At 37.9% G+C, this 20003-nt stretch overlaps 1 protein-coding gene across 1 annotated transcript in view; it reads right to left on the bottom strand.

The window, feature by feature from the left end:
* Nucleotides 1-20003, bottom strand: part of LOC139722170 (DIS3-like exonuclease 1) — a 29963-nt gene that overhangs the window by 6022 nt on the left and 3938 nt on the right. The window contains exons 4-20 of the mRNA XM_071633486.1: nucleotides 19669-19750; nucleotides 18719-18866; nucleotides 16420-16555; nucleotides 14888-14947; nucleotides 14353-14441; nucleotides 12833-12950; nucleotides 12170-12259; nucleotides 10895-11048; nucleotides 9741-9889; nucleotides 8771-8869; nucleotides 7355-7559; nucleotides 6606-6694; nucleotides 4390-4546; nucleotides 3547-3642; nucleotides 2289-2374; nucleotides 1583-1737; nucleotides 675-736 (exon numbers count right to left, since the gene is read on the bottom strand). Coding sequence (XP_071489587.1) covers nucleotides 675-736; nucleotides 1583-1737; nucleotides 2289-2374; nucleotides 3547-3642; nucleotides 4390-4546; nucleotides 6606-6694; nucleotides 7355-7559; nucleotides 8771-8869; nucleotides 9741-9889; nucleotides 10895-11048; nucleotides 12170-12259; nucleotides 12833-12950; nucleotides 14353-14441; nucleotides 14888-14947; nucleotides 16420-16555; nucleotides 18719-18866; nucleotides 19669-19750 — 1975 coding nt within the window. The remainder of the gene's footprint in view (nucleotides 1-674; nucleotides 737-1582; nucleotides 1738-2288; nucleotides 2375-3546; nucleotides 3643-4389; nucleotides 4547-6605; nucleotides 6695-7354; nucleotides 7560-8770; nucleotides 8870-9740; nucleotides 9890-10894; nucleotides 11049-12169; nucleotides 12260-12832; nucleotides 12951-14352; nucleotides 14442-14887; nucleotides 14948-16419; nucleotides 16556-18718; nucleotides 18867-19668; nucleotides 19751-20003) is intronic.

The following is a 20003-nucleotide window of genomic DNA, read 5'->3' as shown; positions in this document are numbered from 1 at the left end:
AAACCCATTACATTCAGCTATATCTTCATCTTATTTCACTCTGGCAGTCTGTACTTTCAATTAAAACTCAAAAGAGAAATATTTCTGTCAAAAATATGTTTATACCAAAAGAAAAAGTATTAAGGATGAAAATACACAATAGCAAAACAAAAATTCTAAATGGTGAAAAGCAACCAAAAAGAAAATAAAATAGCATGGTGCTGAAATTTGGTTTGTTGGATGAATTGAAGTAGAGACAGCACAGAAATATATTCTGGCACCATCAAGTTTAAAAGACCTAGAAAGTCTATGTTTAATTGAGATTCCCACTACAGCTCAGGACAATTCAATTCAATTCGATTCAATTCAGCAAACATTTATTTCCAATCAACTAAGTATAACATTGATGCTTACATAACTGATAAGTGAGCAACAGAGCAGTATAAATGACATCCATGTTACAATATTTGTAACACCAGTATTTAACAAAAGATAGTAAGTAAATCACACAAAATACAAGATATGTACACAAAATTATCAAAAAGAAAAGAGTTAGAAATGAGAAATCCATTTGGAAGCAGGGCTTGTATTAATATGGATTACTAAAAAAAAAAAATTAGTGAAGTTTGTGTATGATATATTATCAATGATTTACATAATGCATTATGTCAACTGATTACTCGCTAGGGACTTACAATCACATCAGCGTATCTGCGTATGGGGGAAGTGAAGTGAGTGTAACGATCCAATGCCAACCCTGAAACAAGAGGAACGGAAACCACATCGAACAAAATTTTCATACATCATTGCATTTCTAACAACTGAAACAAGATAAAAAAGAAGAAAAATAATGATAAGCTAGACTGCTGAGGCATAAGAAAATATGTTGATATGTGCTATTCTGTCCATGCCAGTTGCAATATTCCGAAGAACAGTTAATAACTTATAATTCTTCTAAAAAATCATAATAATAAGTCTTCTCAAAACTCATCCGTTTAATCAGTTGTAATTTTGTTTTTTTCTGGAGGCGCACACAGTCAGTTATCAATTATTGTATCACTGTATCACTTGTATTGTTTTGGGGTTTTTTCTTCTTCTTCTTCTTTTTGTTACTGCTATTTTGGTTTTGCATTGTCCTAATGCTATTATGTTTCTAGTCTTCTTGTAAGAATAGCACCAGTGCGCTTAGAAACACCCCTATAAAGTGCCATATAAATGCAATTATTACTATCATGATGATGATGATGATGATGATGATGATGATGATGATGATGATCATCATCATCATCATCATCATCATCATCATCATCATCATCATCATCATCATCATCATCATCATCATCATCATCATCATCATCATCATCATCATCATCATTACTATTATTATTATCATTATTATTATAACAAGCAGTTTATATTTTTGTTCCATGAAAATGCCGAAGGATAATAAGTGTCAGATACTGAATCAAACCAACCATTCCTCACTGCAATTTGGGTAGCAGAAATCAAATACTATTCAAAATTATTTGAGAAGGTGATCTTCCACTAACTCCCTCCAATGATATCCTTGATACTCTCTCCCAAGTTCAGCACACAAACCCACCATAGTGGAAGAACTGGTTGACGTCTTCGCTGCCGGTGGAGAAGTAGAGGGCATTGGACATGGCCTTGGTTGCTAGGGAACGCAGGATGCGGTTGAATGTGGGATCTTTGACATCCACACATTCATCCAAGGATTCTGCAAGCTTCTTGTTGGAGCTGGAATACAGGAGGAATGCGAGCAATCAAAACAAAATAATTAAGTGTTAAAGCATACACAGACAAGATCTTGAAATTACATTTTCTAAGCAAAAAAATTTTGATATGACATCTGCACACAAACCAAAATCACATTAATATACCATTGTATACTATAAACCAAGAAAATCTCACTGAAACATCAGATGACATTTGATGCTCAACTGTTCCACATACTCTTTAATGTGTGCAGAAAACAATATCAAAGGTATTTATCAATAGTCAAATAATGTCAGGCCACAGAGCAGGCAGTCATGATCTGGTGAAAAAATGAATATGATAAGGGATGTCTTATTTCAGTGACACTTTCTTGATTGCTGCTGTTTTTATTTGCTCACTAGGGTGTACTTTTCTTTGCTTTGTTTTGTTTTGCTGTACTCCTTTGTCTGTATGTGATATTCATTCCTTGCAAGTGTTAAAAATGGTGAAATGCAAAGTTTTTGTTCAGTAAGCTATGTGAGACAGAAAAATAAAAAAGATCGTTCCCAACCAAGCATAATATATTGCAGTACCTGGTATCTACAGCGAAGCCCTTGGACTTGGCACAGCCAATCAGGTCCTGGAACTGGTCCTGTCTGGGAAGGGGATGGCGTCTGAGCTAAAGCAGGAGCAGGAACAACATACATGAAAGAACCGGAACGCAAAAATTAGACATAATCATGGGGAAGGGCCGGGAGCAGGAAACAGCAAGAAAACAAAAGGTGCACTACCGGGAAATTCATCACATCACATAAAGCATGGACTCAAAGAGCGAAGCTAAGATTATGCTGGTAGATCTAAGGTAATGCATTTCATTGTAGTTAAACTTAATCTTTCTTTCAGGGTGCACACTCCACACCATTTTCAAATTGGCTTTATTGAACTGAGTAATCTTAGGCAAACAGAATTGTAGCAGTTCCATCAAACTTCATCCTCCTCAGCCAATCAGCACACATATGATTGCAGTCAATATCACCATTCCCTGGAAACATTAAATCTACATACATCTAGTAAATGTTGTGTCCACTATGGTGAAACCTGTACCATTCTGATTTACATTTAAATCTGTTTACCCAAGTCAACTTTAACATAAAGTAGAATTTTAAGTTCCTATACCATCTAGCCAACCCAGCATACATGGTTCCAGCAACACTGTGAGGCTAGGACAAATAAAGGCCTCTCCCCTTCCTCTAGACTGAAAAGAAAAATGCCTTCCTTCGAAACAAAAAAGAAAAAGAAAAAGAATTTACTCACAATCCGGATCAAAATATTTTGACTTGCAGGAAATATATTTGTTTATCAAAATGGAGCATACATGTATTCTCTTCATCCCTGCTCCTACATCTCAAGACTTGCAATTTATGGAAATGCTTGCTCAATTGTTTTTGTGTATGTCTTTCCATTGGTTCTCTTTATCTTCACTTTTTTAATGTGTGTATGTGTGTGTGTGTGTGTGTGTGTGTGTGTGTGTGTGTGTGTGTGTGTCTGTGTGTCTCTGTGTGTGTGTGTGTGTGTGTGTGTATGTGTGTGTGTGTGTGTGTGTGTGTGTGTCAAGAGTACAAAAAACAAAGATGGGATTTTTGTTTGTAGCGTTTCTTGCTATGTCAAGCTAATGATCAGATTCTGTAATTTTGTTACTGCGTATGGCAATACCAGATTATATTGTTGTCTTATACATTAATCGAATGGGACTTTAATAAAAACAACAACAAAAACAAAAAACAAGTAAAAAAAGTATGAGTGTGTGCACGAACACGAATTCTTATTGCGCCATGTACAGTTAGTTCTTACCAATGCAGCATCAGGGAAGACCTGTGCAATCTTCCTGGCCACCCAGTGGTTGGCAAATATCATGCACTCCGCTATCGTCTCATGGATCTCCATCGTCTAGTTTCAAAACCGAGAGACGAGAAATTGGCAACACAAATCTGTCAATATTTACTAGATCTTTAGCTCATGGCACCACCATGTTTGATCAACGGTATTAGATATAGAATGTATGTTTAATAGTTGTTCAGTCCAAAAGAGGTTGCATGTTCCACCAGTGTTTGAGGCAATCTAAAGGTGTAGTGAAAAGTGGACCAGCAATTGTCACCTGATATTTAGGCTTAGCTAATAACCACATCTATGTATACTTTACAGGTGCCCGTGTGCTTGGTATGCACTTTGTGCAAATCAGCGCACAATCGTGGTGCATATTGTACTGTGTAGATCGCATTGTGAACAGGAATGAACATAATGTACATTACACGCATTGCTCCTCAACTTTGGCAGAGCAAAGGTGAAATTGATATCAATAGTGGTGATTATGTAATTCTTTATATTTCATTTTACATCTCTCTGGGCACATTGTGGGTCAAGGAACTTTGACCGTTGGTCACTTGCATCATACAAGACAAGATTTCAATAAGAACTGCTGACAATGCAACACAAATGATGGCTATGACTTGACTGCCCCACCCCCCTTATCTTGTTGTTTGTTTGTTTTTGTTTTTCAAATTCCTATCTTTTGGTCAAATCAGGGCACTCGAACTGTATGCCTCACACATTTCAAAGGTTTCTTGTCATCTGTAAAACATCAAATAGAGAATAACAGAGTGGATCATATCGTGTAGACTACGTCACGACATATACCTGCTTTGGCACCAAGTTCTCAATTTCCTGTTCTTCGTTCAGTTCAACTTTGACCTCAGTACCATCAAGCTGGATGGCGCCCCCAACCTCCCTACGTGCCTTGAGATGCCTGGCTACTGTCATCAGATTGTCGATCGCCCATTTCAATCTCTCCAGTCTGTGTGGGACAGAATTTTGAACCAGAGTCAGTAATTTCATATATCGTGGCATCATACACTATTACGACATCCTCAAATCAGATAGAAAGGAAGAAACTATGATAAACTAGAAAAACCACAGGCAGTAATTTCATATAATGTAGTATCATATACTAAGATATCCTCAGATCAGATAGAAAGGAAGGAACAATGATAGATAATGATAATCATCATAGAAATCAAGATGATTCACTTCATGTTATTACCCGAGAATTGATAGGGGATGTTGACATTGTGATAATGATCCTACTCTTTCTATTGATGATGATGATGATGATGATCATGATGATCATGATCATGATCATGATGATGATGATGATGATCATGATGATGATGATGACAACAATGATAGTAAAAGTAATTATAATAACAATGATGACAAACTAATAATTACAATAACAACTAGAAGAAGACAAAGAAGAAAAAGAAGCAGCAAAAGAAAGAAATGAAGAGAAAAAATATGGAGAACAAGGAAAAGTAGAAATTACGCGGTGCGTAATATATGTCCCCGCCGGAAGTAGCATTTTGTAACAAAATGTACAATACAGGTCAAAAAATCAAGGTCAAAGGTCAAAGAAGTCAAAGGTCAAAATTCTGTGTAGAAGTGTTGAAGCCCTCACCTAGTGCCATCACATAAAGCAAACGGAATCAAAATCGGGTTAGAAATGGCGAAGGAGTAGCATTTTGTAGCAAAATGTACAATACAGGTTAAAAAATCAAGGTCAAAGGTCAAAGAAGTCAAAGGTCAAAATTCTGTGTAGAAGTGTTGAAGCCCTCACCTAGTGCCATCACATAAAGCAAACGGAATCGAAATCGGGTTAGAAATGGCGAAGGAGTAGCATTTTGTAGCAAAATGTACAATATAGGTCAAAAAATCAAGGTCAAAGGTCAAAGAAGTCAAAGGTCAAAATTCTGTGTAGAAGTTTTGAAGCCCTCACCTAGTGCCATCACATAAAGCAAACAGAATCGAAATCGGGTTAGAAATGGCGAAGGAGTAGCATTTTGTAGCCAAATGTACAATACAGGTCAAAAATCAAGGTCAAAGGTCAAAGAAGTCAAAGGTCAAAATTCTGTGTAGAAGTTTTGAAGCCCTCACCTAGTGCCATCACATAAAGCAAATGGAATCGAAATCGGGTTAGAAATGGCGAAGGAGTAGCATTTTGTAGCAAAATGTACAATATAGGTCAAAGGTCAAGGTCAAAGGTCACGACTGAAATTCTGTGTAGAAGTTTCAAAGCTCCCATGTACTGCTATCATATAAAGCAAACAGAATCAAAATTGGCTCATAAATGACAGAGAAGTAGCAAATTGAAGATTTTGATCACACACGGACACACGGACGGACGGACGGACGGACACACGGACACACACACGTACGGAGCCCGTTTCATAGTCCCCTGCTCGAACTCATTCGGCGGGGACAACAAGGGACAAGAAACATAACAAGGAAGTGAGCAGTCCCATCCAAGCTTCACTTACTATGCTTTCAATGAAGCAATGTCAACTATGATCACAGATTTCCACAACACAGCCTATAACACACCATTGGTTCATATCATTTAGAATTAAAGGGATCGTACAGTTTGGGTTGAGACCTAACTTCAGGTTTCCAACATTTCTTTGTGAGATAATGAGAAACCTCCTATGAAATATAAAAGAGCATGTAATTCAAAGAGGGATTCAACATTTATTTGATGAAAATTGGTTTTGAAATGGCTGAGATATCCAAAACAGAGCAATCATAATAAAAGGTGGGACCCACCTTTTATTAGGATAGCTTTGTTTTACTTTTTTTTCAATGTCACAGCCAATCTTAAACTGATTTTAATCTAATAAACTTAGAATTTCTCTTATAATGGTGTGCTCTGTATTATTTCAATAGTGGTTTCTTGGTATCTCGCAAAAAGTTAAAAGCCGAATCCTCATCTCCACCAATACTATTTCATCCCTTTAACCATCCCCCCCCCCAAAAAAAAAACAACAACACAAAAACAACAACAACATTCAGCTCATTCTCACTCCAAGTTCTTGGTCACTTCATCCATCCCTTTCAGTTCAGGAATATCATCTGGAGAGAGTTCCTTCCCATCATGCAACATCTGGGCAGCCTGTCAGGGAAAAAGAGCACATCGGGTAGCTCCATTCATTAAAGGGCCCCTGAAATCCAAATGCACGTTGATTTGTGTTGATTTATGATACCCTCAACATCACTTTTGCGGTGAAACGAATATCTAGAAACATTCCATATATTCTTAATGATTTTTTCTTCTATTTTTCTTCAGATTACTTGGGAACGCCCACAAAAAATCCTTCCAAACCAATATTCCTCAGATGACCTCATCTGTCAATCATGGGAGGTGGGGGTGTGGGGAAGGGATTAATACAATGGCAAGCAAGTACGGTTCCCTACATGGATGTTCCTTGTTATGATTAGCATTTTGTAATACTGTTATTAACATTATCATCATCCTTACAAATTTCACCATAACCAATGTTATTATTGTAATCATGACTGTGTATAACACTACCAAAGGTAATAGCTATAATTAGGGCATATTGGTTTCCTATCAATCCATTACATAAGTTCAAGGCAATAACAGATGAAAACGTCACAAGATACAAGGTTAGAATAAAAATATTACAGACATAACACAGGACATCTACAATTGTATATACAAAATGAGCTAATGGAGAGCAACTGATTTCCTTTTGGGTCATCAAAGCACATGTTCTGTTCAATTTTGAAGGACTGGGTTCTCGTATATCACCTCATAGAACATCTTGTATGCCGAGCGAATGATCGTCCGGCCATACCAAACTTTCTCCTTGACCACCTCGTAGTTGGACTGCTTGAGCACCCAGAGGACACTGACCGCATAGCGGTCAACTCCGCCAACTAGGGAACAGAGATCTGCGCTGAGGATCGCTGGTAGCATGTCGTAGCGTCTGTCAGCCAGGTACACTGTGGTTGCTCTACTTAGCAAAAGTTACAAAGAAATATTGAAAATCACCCCAAAATGCAAATCACGTATCAATCAAATCAATGAATAACTATAGTATCTATAAAGTTCTCATTTCAACTATCATTAAAGAGACTATTATTTTTTTTATCCTGATAAATCACAGTCTTAGAAGCCATGAACTTTGTGAAATAAGGTGATTGGGAGAAATAAGAAATCATATCATATCTACAAAATAATAATAATAATAATTTAATAATACCTGATCTATCTCATGTTTCTATGGAGTTCTGTGATGATTGGGAACATAAACCTCTTGGGCTTCTGAGAAGCATGTTGCCATGGTGATATTTGTACTGACCTAATGCACTGGAATGTCTATAAATCTCTTGCACATTGATAACATCAAAACCTTCAAAGCCCTTTTTTTTTTTGAACTGTGTTCAGCTGGTAGTTTGTCCTCTGAATGTTTCTAGGGAAGACTTTAAAGGAATAACGCAGGACAAGATAATTACCATTGCAAAGTGTAAAGTTAGAAGAATTTTCATTTCCAAATCAGCAAGCCGATTCAAGCCAATTCGATATCAGATTTTCATGGTGATGGGTCACATATGTTTATTAAAATCAATGTTCATTTACAAGTGACTCTGTCATAACTCCTCCTTCAGAATATGCTATCCTTGAAATCATTTTTTTTACCTCTAGACTTATAAATAAAAAGATAGATCTCACAAGAATTCAAAATTATGAAATTACACTGTTAATATTTGTATCAATTTTGAATGATCACTGCGAAATATGGACTTGATAAAACCCATCATTTTTCCAAAGGCTTCTGAATGTTGTGCTGTCAGAATCTTTTGAAGAAAGTTGGTTTTCTCATTTAACCCGATGAGGACAGACTGATTTTGCTACAACACGCATTTCCCATAGACACCTGCCCGAGAGTACTCGGGACTCGTCCTCAACAGGTTAAAAGTGAAAAGAAAAATGTGTATTTTAAGCAGAAAGGTGTCACACATTTCTGATCAGATGTGTTCAGCCAGTCACACTCCAAATTCTAAGTTGGAAGTTGCAAGATATCTTAGCAGTACCTTGGTGATTTATGAGAAAGAAAGATAAGAATATAGACGGACAAAGGGCATGATCTTCGGACACTTTTGGTGATGAGGGATTAAGGAAAAAAAACAACAAAGCCATCATATTATTTACAAGACCACTGACCTCTGCCTTGCCTCCTGGTCAGTTAGTGACCCCTGGTGCACAAAGTAGGACACATCTGCAATGTGCACACCCAGTTCAATGTGGTCATTGTCCAGCTCTCTGGAATGATAATGACCAATGGAAGATACATATTAACATAAAGAGAAATGCTTTATGCGAAGCCACCATAATAGACAGACAGAGAGAAAAAAGATCACTTTTATTCTGTTAATACTTTGAAATAAGACTCTATGCATTATATGTTTAAAGGGATGGTATAGTATTGGTTGAGATGAGGATTCAGCTTTTATCTATCTTTTTTGTGCGATACTTAGAAACCACTTTATGAAATATTAAAGAGCATACAATTCAATGACGAATTCAAATTTTATTTGATGAAAATTGGCTTTGAAATGACTGGGATATCCAAAAACAAAGCAAAACAAAGGGATCCTAATAAAAGGTGGGTACCACTTTCAATTAGGATCACTTCATTTTGGATATCTAAGCCATTTCAAAACCAATTTCCATCAAACGAACTGTGAATTCCTCTTAGAATTATATATGCTCTTTCATATTTCATTAAAGGTTTCTCATTATCTAAAAAAAAAAAAAAATGATCATAAAAAAAGCTAGAAACCTGAAGCCCCATCCTATCTGAAACTATACCATCCCTTTAAAGTTCAGGCTTACATAAAAAGCACTTGTGGCCTGTTGCATAAAACTTTTTACCTGAGAAAAAAACTCTTGTAAAAACTGAAAACTCAGGCTAGAATAATTCAGCCATTCATTTTAACAAAGGAAAAACTCTGTGAATAAGTAACATGAGATTTCTTAGGAGGAAAGTTTTGTTTTATGCAACAGGGCCCAGGAAACCAAAACTGTCACAAGGTGAAAATGACACTCATAATTTGTTTGTATGTTTGTTTGTTCGTTTGTTTTTTACCAACTATTGCTGTCTCACAAAGATTGCTAGACAAAGCTTGGCTACCTGATTGACAGAGTGTCGTCCACATCTTCGCATCCCTTGGGGTCGATGCTGAAGACGAGGTGGGAGTGGCGGAGATCCCGTCGCCTGGCAACCTCCTCCACCGACATCTGCCAGGGGGACTCCGGGGAGTTGGTTGGCATCTCCTTCATCTGGGTAAATCATTTGATGAATATTGATGAAGCAAACAGCACGGGGGTAGTGAATGATATCTCTGGCATCACAAAATGGTGGAGGCATATAGTGAGGTAGCTTTTTTTTTGGGGGGGGGGGCAGGGGGCGGCAAGAATAAAAATGCTAATGAGGAATGCACATGATGCGAGGACTGATCAAATATTGTCAATTTGGACAAGTTGTCTGAATGGGTACATTACTGTAAAACACATTATTTTCACGGCATGAAATTTCGCGAATTGGAGCCGACAGTCTTTTTCGCGGCATGGAATTTTCGCGAGTTGCCTTTAACATTCAATGCATATAGTGTACACAAGAAATTTCACATGAATTTCAATTTCACGAATCTTGGCTCTTGCGAATTTGAAATGCACATGAACATTCCTCGTTTTACAGTAATCTTTTTACAGACAACTTCAAGTTGCAGAGTTAACCAGAGGAATTTCACTATGTAATGTCTTTCCCTACTGCTGAACACCAAGAGGGTATGTGATGAAAACTGAAAGAAAATTTTTTTAAAAAATTCTATATTTAAATGCCATCTTCAGAAGATATGTGGTGGACACTGAAAATGGCTTGTAAAATAGTAATTGAACATTTCTGGTGACTATTAAATTCCCTTTGAAGTACACAAAACTTTGCAAAGAAAAAAAAATGAATCAGGTATATATTTTTCTTGTGTGTGTGTGTGTCGTATTGTCAAACTGAAAGGCACAAACATCTAAAACTTTCAGCAACTTGCAAAGAGAGTTTCAATTGTTCAGCTCTGTTGAGCTCTTCAAAACTTTGCAAAAAAATAAAAAGAAAAAAATGAATCAAAAGTAATTTTTCTTGTTTTATTGTCAAACTGAAGGACACACAGATCTAAAATTTCACATGAGTTACCCAATTACTCTCTTCAGACAAAGTGAGAAAGAATCGTGAGTCATAGATATTCTGGATGGGCTACAGAAGGCCTCGGCATCGGCCCAAAATCTACTTACAATTCCCGCTGAGAAAGGGCCCACAGAGATACGATTCTCAATCAAAATGGCTGCCACTTCTGTCTCCAGTTGACCAATGGGGCCAAGGGCTCGGACAAAATGGCCATTTGGGTACTGTGAGTCTGCTGGCCAGTTGTCTATTCTCACCAAAATCCTGAAAGGGAGCGAAAAACAGAATAAAAACTAGTGATGCTCTTCACATCTTCACTGGATAAACAAATTTGTTTTGTTTTCATAAAGACATTTGTTTTTTTGTTTTGGGTTTGTTTGTTTTTTTTGGGGGGGGGAGTTTTTGGGTATTTTTTGCTGGACGTATCAGAAGCTAATTCATGTTGTTTCCTGTCACTCTCATTTTCTCTCATATCTGTACAAGTCAGTCTGGTGCTAATCGAGGTGATGAACCAGGTTTCCTACACTTGTGCACCCGTACATAGGAATATATAGGGTGTCACCACTTTGGCCCCCCACTTTTTTTACCCCGGAAATGGCAGTAGAGAAAAAAAAATGAAACCTTTGAGCTTGGTAAGGCTTTTGTTTTTGCACTGAATACCATTATTTTTTTTTTCTTTGCTTGTTAGCTGAAGAAACCCAGAAGTGGCACCAAAAGTTGCCCTGATGGCCTTTTTTTTTTGCCTGTTAGCTCATGAGATCCTGAAGTGGGCCCCCCCCCCCCCCACTTTTGAAAACGTGGTGCCGGCAGAGCTATAATATTATTACAGGTAGTTTTTAATTATTTAGGGTGTTGAAAGTCATTTACCAGTTCTAGGAGTCTTTGTGCGTACTGATTTCTAAGTGTGAAACATTCACAAACCACAGTGAAAGTCTCATAATCTTAACAGTCACCAGGGGTGGATCCAGGAATTTTGTAAAGGGGAAGCACCTTAACAATATTAAAGAGAGGCGCACAAGTCCCCCCCCCCCCCCCATTTTTTTTCCTTCTTATTTCTTATGTTTTAACAAAAAATAAAGAGGGGCACGTGCCTGGTGCGCCCCCCCCCCCCCCCCTGAATCCACCACTGGTCACAATCAAGTATGCAACTAAATAAAATCCTCTCAGAGAGAGGTACATGTATACAGAATCAAGCTTGATTGCACCACAGCCTACATTAATTTGTATATTTTTTCCTTACACATATGAAGACAAAGAATGATGTTAACCATGGACTCAGACATGACCTTATCTATCTAGAATGGTCAATATGGGTGAGACTTGCAGCATCACACGATCATCACTACCCTGGGTCGTACCCAGCGTGCTGACGGGCTGGAAATTACCTGTGGTTTCTGAGGGTCTCAGCCTGTCTTGTGCTGATGCGAATCTTTGGGATCCGGTAGTCCCATGGGATGACTAGAACCTTGCCTCCTCTTTGGTTGTCAGTCTGTTAGTGGTGCGGAATGGTGGTAAAAACATTCAATGAGTACGAAATTGGTCGGAGTAAACAGCTTGCTCATTTGCCAAGTTCATTCAATCATATTAAGGCATACAAAGTACATGTAGCTGCCAACATGTCTGTATAAAACTCACTAATCATTCTAATGAAAATTACTAATAGTGGACTGTTTTGCATAGAAGCACACAGTATATTAATTATTAAAAAAATATACTAATATGCAAAATTGCTTGAAGCTAAATCAGTGTACTCACGTAATGAAATTCCTAATAGTTACTTAATTTTACTAATAGTTTGCAGCTATGATAAGGGGTAGAAAGATGTTACATATATTATCTTTTTTTTTTTTTTTTTAATCACACTGGCAAGATGGCTGAGTTTGCCCCCACGGAAATCCCATCTAAGTTACACCATCATAGTTAAATCATAAAATGATGATAAAAACCAAAACAGCATATCACAAGGTAAGTATGTAGAGACACTAAATTGTTTACCTTTTACAATGAACTAATCAAGATGTCAAGATTGACTGAATCACATCAAGGACTGATTACTGACCCCGTTCTGTTCTGGAAATGTTGCGACATAATCACGCCAATTTCTCTCCAGTATTCCAATCACTCTACCGCAGGGGTAGACATCACCCTTCTCTTCCTGGGATTCATCTTGGGGGTAGGGGTGGGGAATACAAAACAACAAAATAAGACATCAGGCTAGATAATTAAAACTGAACATCACCTATGTACTCTGTTGGAGGTCCACTGCAAATGACAAAGATATCAGTGATGCAGCATACTGTATACGCCATATATTTAGCGAGTCTAAATTTTCACAAATTGGGACTTCCCGACGATTTCACAAGTGGTTAAATTCGCGATCGTGGAGTACTGTACTGAGTGGCGACGTGTGCGTCATATTCATATTGGGATCAGAGTCATTATTTTCGCATGTCTTTGATTTCGCAAATCGCACCTGACTCGCGAAATTCGCGAAAATAAAAACCTCACAAAATATTCGGCGTATACAGTATGAAAATGCAGCCTTGAAGTCCAAACAAACAGAGATGGCTGCTCTCATGTGGTAATTTTCTTGTTATCAGTTATGGCACTCAAATGGTTGCCATGGGCATTCTGTCTCCCCCCCCCCCCCTAAAAAAAAAAAACAAAACAGAAAAAAAAAGAGTAACCATTGATTTGAGATAGATCAGTGAGAAGAAGTATGGAGGAATTAACCTGACCCTAGTCATGTCTGGGTGTAGGATTGTGTGACACAACCATTTGCATGCAAAACGTAACATTTTATTTAGTTATGATGCCCTTATGAAGACTATTACCACAGAGAATCATGATATTGTACCCACACAAACATGATTGAATACAAGCATATTTTAGATTCATACCACTGCAAAATCAAACTAACAGGAGGCTTTTGGAAGGAGAAAAAAAAATGACTCCTTATTAGGTCTCTTTCAATTTTCTTTTGAAAAACTTGACTCAAAATTCAATTTGTATATATGAACTCCTGCACTGCACCATCAATTTGATATAAGTTACATATTTACCCACTTTACATTAAAGGGGCATAGTCCCGGTAGTGTAGATGGCGCTGTTGATGATACTGCCGATCACCGTTAGCATTGATACGAAGATTACCGAAGTACAGCTGTCATCAAGAGTACAGTGCGTAGGTGTTGCTAAGTAACGTTGCCTTTGTTGTCTTCTCTGCGCATCGCGCAGTCTGTAGTAATGCCAGGGTGCGTGCATATGTGCTTGTTATTATGACATCACAAAAGAAGTTTGCTAAAGCTGTCATCCCCCTCAGCCGAATCATGAGCCGAACTGTGATCGGACCACTGACTACAGTGAATCGGACTTCTTCGGACTCGGGAAAGTGGGCCAAAGCGTAAGCGCCAAAGAGAAGTCGATAGCGTAGGTCTCTATAGGAAACTTGCGCCGTGCGCCCGCGTACGCATTTGACTAAAACACGGGGACCATGCACCTTTAAGCTACATTCAGGCTACTTTTATTCTGAATCTATCCCTACAGATGATTGAAAGGGAGCACGTACCTCCAGATTTCAGTGCAACTATTCTACCGGTCCACTGTTCCCGGGGCAGCAGCTCAACCACGACAGAGTCCCCGTGCACTGCTCGATTCCTGCAAGGCAAAAGAGTTGACATGGTATCAGGACAAATATGGCAGAGTTCTGAAACTCAAGGTTCACTTTCTGGCTTTCATTGGGCATGTCACTATGGTGTATGGAATTGACTTGTTGTGTCTATGATGTGTCTGGTCTTACAAACGAATCACTCTATCTGGACTATGAATGTGATATTCTCTAAATTATGTGAATCAGATGGATGTCTGAGTTCCCTATTTTTTGTGGTAGGTTTGAGCAAATGAATATCATGGTGGAGTTTACAGGTCACAACTAACCAGTTATTTCATTACACCAAGGCAAAGAAGAAGAAGAAGAAAAAAAAAAAAAAACCTGCGTTGTCTGCAACCTGTAATTGTTCTTTCATGTTGAAGAGTTATATATGGATATTGTATGTATGTGTACATGACAGAAGAAATCACATCACTCTGGAACTAGCACTCACCTGTTTTTCATGCCCGATATCAGAATGTCAGAATGCATCTGAACATCTGTGGAGACAGATCTGGTGTTGAGAAGAAAAAAAAAATGTCAGTAATGGTTACATGACCACCTTACTATGATCACAAAAGCATATATAATACAATGAGTTACTTGACCATATTTCATCAGCATCACTGAGCCCATTACTTAGTCACTCGACTACTTCCTTCAGTTGACCATGACTATTTCCACCCACTTTCGCTGAGCCTACTCTTTACTCGTGTCACTATCCAGACACTTTCACAAAGTACTGACTGTTTTGTTAAAAGACCACTCCCTTCTCTTAAATATAACACTTACACCACCTTGCCATCACTGAGCCTATTTCTGTCATTAGTTAATAGTACAATGATAATTCCCTGCATCTTATTACACACGTATGCTCTCTCTGTGATCATACAACCACGTCGTTCATGATATTAAGCCTCCTACAGGGCCAGCAGAACCGGCCTTTTTTTGCACAATATACAGGAATACATAGGGTGTAACCACTTTTGCCCCCCCCCCCCCCACACACACACACTTTTTTTTTTTTTTTTACCCTGGAAGCGGCACCAGAAAAGAAATAGAATGTGGTTAGCTTTTGCCATTTGCAAAGTGTACCAGATCGATTTTTATTTGCCAGCTGATGAAGCCTTGAATTGGGAGCACGGGTAATTTATAAGGTCTTTTTTGCTTGTTAGCTGATGAAACCCCGAAATTGCACCAGAAACATAAATTGCCCCCCCCCCCAACTTTTAAAAATGTGGTGCCAGCTGTGTCCTACATGTTGCATGGCCACCTCTTTGGTTTTACTATGCCTACTTGTCAGTGACATGACCATTTTTTTTAGAATCAGCACAAGACCTCTCTCATGACTACTTTCTCCTTATTTCTGCAGCCTGAAAAAGTAGATAGTAGTATGAGTTGGGAACAGATCCATAAGTGAAGATGATTTCACTGTAATATGATAGTTGACTGTAAATTTCACTCCTTGTATTTCTTTGCATCATAGGAAATAATTAGAAACATAGTGAGCCAAAATGTAGCCAATGATGCTTGATGTAAACATTGACTGCCTCATTCAAGTAGACAGCAGTTTGTGTTGGTGACGAAATAGGCGAGCCGACTGGTCTTTCTGCATTCTGCTGATAGAGGACGTAGGAATGCGTTGCCTCATAGACACACTTAAGCCAACCCAGTGTTGTCACTGAAAGCCACTATTGTTTTGCTGATTCAAATCTCCCTACCATTCTGCACTAATACAACATTTCAAATGTATCCAGCTCTAAGCTAACTGAACCATAACACACAAACAACTGCAATGCATTTGTAACATGCAGACGATGCAGCCAAACATAGACGAGTGGTAGCTAGCAATGGTCATTAGTGATCTGACAACTGGTGGAAAGTGATTTTGAGACTTTGGGCAAAATAAAAGACTGGTCATGTGATAGCTCTCAGCCAATCATTTGATAAAGATCCATTATTACCATGATCATATTAAAAACCTACTCTTTTCTCTGCAAGAAGGCTTCTTGCTGGGAGTGATGCTTGCTGACCCGAAGAGTGCCCTCGATGAAGCGTCCCGACTTTATGCCAACCACCAGCTTCTCGCTGTTCACATGGTCCACATACTCCTTACTTCCATCTGGAAGGTGCACACAAGATAAAATTCATACATATAGCAATCCGAATCGCCATTAGAAATGGCAGCAGCATTTTGATGCCACTTTACAACACTTTTTCATGGTGATAAAAACAACAGTGATGATATAATAGCAATTGCATTTCTAACAACATTCATGATACCTGTAGCAACCATTTCTTTCCTTTGGCTCAACAATAAGAATTTCCATAACATTAATGAAAATGCCAACAGTTCAATGTTATATCTGTTCATGTAATATGTCTGACAACAATCTTCACGATAAATCAATACTAGCATAATGTATCGGTAAACTTTTAAAGGTAAACCAACATGAAATGTAACTCATATAACTGTAAATGAGATCTGTTGCACAAGACCCGCCTGTTTTTACAAATGTAAAATGTTAGTAGAATTTTCCTTTGTTACTGCCTTAGCAACACTTGTAAAAAATGTACTCTAAAGGACAAGTTCACCTTCATAAACATAAGGATTGAGAGAATGCAACAATATTAGTAGAACACATCAATGAAAGTTTTAGGAAAATTGGGCAATCGATGCAAAAGTTATGAATTTTTAAAATTTTTGTGTTGGAACCGCTGGATGAGGAGACTACTACAGCTTGTGAGTCATATGCGTACAACAGTATAAAGAAAATGTAAAGAAAATTCAACATATTTTCACTTTTTTCGCATAATAATGGAGCACTTGAATTGCCTCTTTCTAAAGGCAGGGGGAATAATATTACCCATAACATTTGTCGGTAACGAGTCGGGGGAATGTGTACTTTTTTCAAAAGATGAAATTTTGTGAAATTCTCTTTATATTTTCCTTATATTGTTGTACGCATGGGACATCTAAGTTATTCACACACTGCAGTAGTCTTCTCATCCAGCGGTTACTGCACAAAAACTTCAAAAATTCATAACTTTTGAACGGATTGTCCGATTTTCCTCAAACTTTCAATGATGTGTTCTACTAATATTGCTACATTCTCTCAATCCTTATGTTTATGAAGGTGAACTTGTCCTTTAAGACTTCCTCATCTCTACGATAGTAATCTCTTTAGGGCTGTTAAATACCTCCATGACTTCTACAACTTACATATGAAGTGCACAAGGAATTGATTAATCATTATGTATTACATAAATCAGAATTATTATTATCAAAGTCATCTTTAACCCTAACCACGCTAGGCTTTTTGGCCTGTTCTGTGGCCGGGGGAGGGTTGATTCAACTCCCCCCCCCCCCCCCCCCCCCCCCCCCGAGATCTTGGCCGTCGATCACGCAATCGCACTGAAAATTGGCACATACATTACTAGTCGCATAATCTACCAAACTCGAAAAGAAAAAAATTTATCTTTTATTTTTTTATATTAATTAATATGCGTGAAATCATAAATTTTGCTCTAATTCAGAAAAGAAAGCTAATGGCATCCTAATTTTTGGTGACATTATTCTTTGTAGCATTCCTAACAAATGTACTTGAAAAAAAAATCTGGTTTCGAAGTTAATTTCTTATGTATTCTATTGTTTTATGAATTTCTTTGTTTTTCTACCTTTTTTTTCATTTTTTCCGAAAAATTAATTATAGAACCTATTTCAAGCATAATTATGCTAAAATTAATTGATTTCAGCCATTAGAAGTGAAATAATCATATCTCTTTTGAATAAGGTGAGAAAACTCTACTTGCACGTTTTTGAGCCATTTTCGGTCTGACAAGCATGTATAAAAGGTCGTGCAGTTTCGTAACAATACATGGCCGGCGGAACCGTGGGGGCCGTGGGGGCTTGGGCCCCCACACTTTTTGTGCACCATACAAAGGAATACATAAGGTGTCATCACTTTTGAAAACGTTCCGCCGGCCCTGCAGTATGTCCGATTTTCGCGAAAATGGTTTCATAAGATGTGCGAGACTTGAAAGTAAAAAGTCAGCGAGCAGCGCAGTCAAAAAATTTCGCGCGGCAGAATGGTCACGGAAAATGTCAAATGCCCTTTTAGGGTTAAAAACACACAGGGCATAGTCTGCTGATTATGTGAAAACCAATTTTTGATGCAACTGTCACTGTTCCAGTTGTTCTTATTTTACACATCTTTCATAAACAGGCAACTTGACTTTAATAAGGAGTGGAGATCCACCATTTTATCTCAATCAGTGCGGTCACCTTCACTCTCGGCCGCCGCAATCAGGGAAGCCTTTACAGACTCCAAGATATCCTGGGCCTGTGTAACATGTGGCCAGAACAGATTCAAGTACTGCTCCATTGACATCACATGAACATTCATGGTCTTGCTGCCGCAATTCTCTAGTACCTGGTTTGGAGATCACAAATGGTAAGAACATCATATAAGCGCGTCAGGTGTAAGACATTAGCAGGCATCAGGTTAATGTATTTTAGTAAAAGATCACCATGACACTTCAGTAAAGTGCAATTGGCTGCAACATTAACTGAGCTTCCAGGATATTTGTCTGGTTGCCATGGTAATTTGCAGCAACCCTTGATGCAATACAATTATAGCTCAAGAGTAGGACAAATATTAAACATGTGTATTTGCAACGAAGACATGCACACCCTAAACCCAAACACAAAAATAACTTTTGAATTCCTGTTATCAAAATTCTTTTCTTTCTTATTTAAAGATCCTCTATAAGATTGTTGTAAATGTTGTCAGACAGCTTGACACTATCTCACTGCAAAATCATGTAGGATCAAACAAAGGCACATGAAAAACAAAAAGTACATAATAATTCAACCAACAAACATAAATGATACTATGCAAAGAAATGTGCATGCAAATAACATGAAATGCTTTTTTTTTTTTGGTAAAACAATTCAATGCATGATGAAGACATCTTTTACTTAGTTGAAATGGATAGAGAGATCTTAAAAACCTACCTCTGCACAAAACAGATGGTAAATAGTACAATGTGTACATGTGTATGTCATCTTACAAAGAGACCTAATCAACACAGATGTCCCTTGATTGATAACAATGACTAATCTTACAGTGGAGTTTGGCGGGCATTGGCATTAGTGGCCCTTGAGATCCATAGTACTCCATCAAAGAGTGTTGCTACATTAAATATGCTAGTGCCACCACACACGTAACTTACTGACTGATCGCTGGTGAGAACGATAATTGGTATCTGCTCATCCAGATGGTGATAGTACCACACTGCAGCATCGTAGACAAGTCTGCAATACAAGAAGGGTTGAAAATGATTTTGATAGAGGCAAAGCAAATTTGAGACCAGAGTTGATGCTGTAAATCATAGCTAAACTGTACCGGGTAAATAAGCAGCTATCTTGATAATGAATTACTTTATATGTTTTGTATGATGTAAATGAATATATACGGACTCACTGAAAAACAGCCCTGAGGCTGATAGTGGGTTTTTTTAAACTGCATTGAAATAAATAAAACAAACAAACAAACACACAGCTGCAT

The sequence above is a fragment of the Diadema antillarum genome, unplaced genomic scaffold (assembly GCF_040938485.1).
Source record: "Diadema antillarum isolate AM-2024a unplaced genomic scaffold, OU_Dant_1.0 scf00000159, whole genome shotgun sequence".
In the NCBI taxonomy this organism is placed as follows: Eukaryota; Metazoa; Echinodermata; class Echinoidea; order Diadematoida; family Diadematidae; genus Diadema; species Diadema antillarum.
The sequence above is the reverse complement of the archived record's forward strand: the minus strand, read 5'-3'. Positions and strand labels throughout refer to the sequence as shown.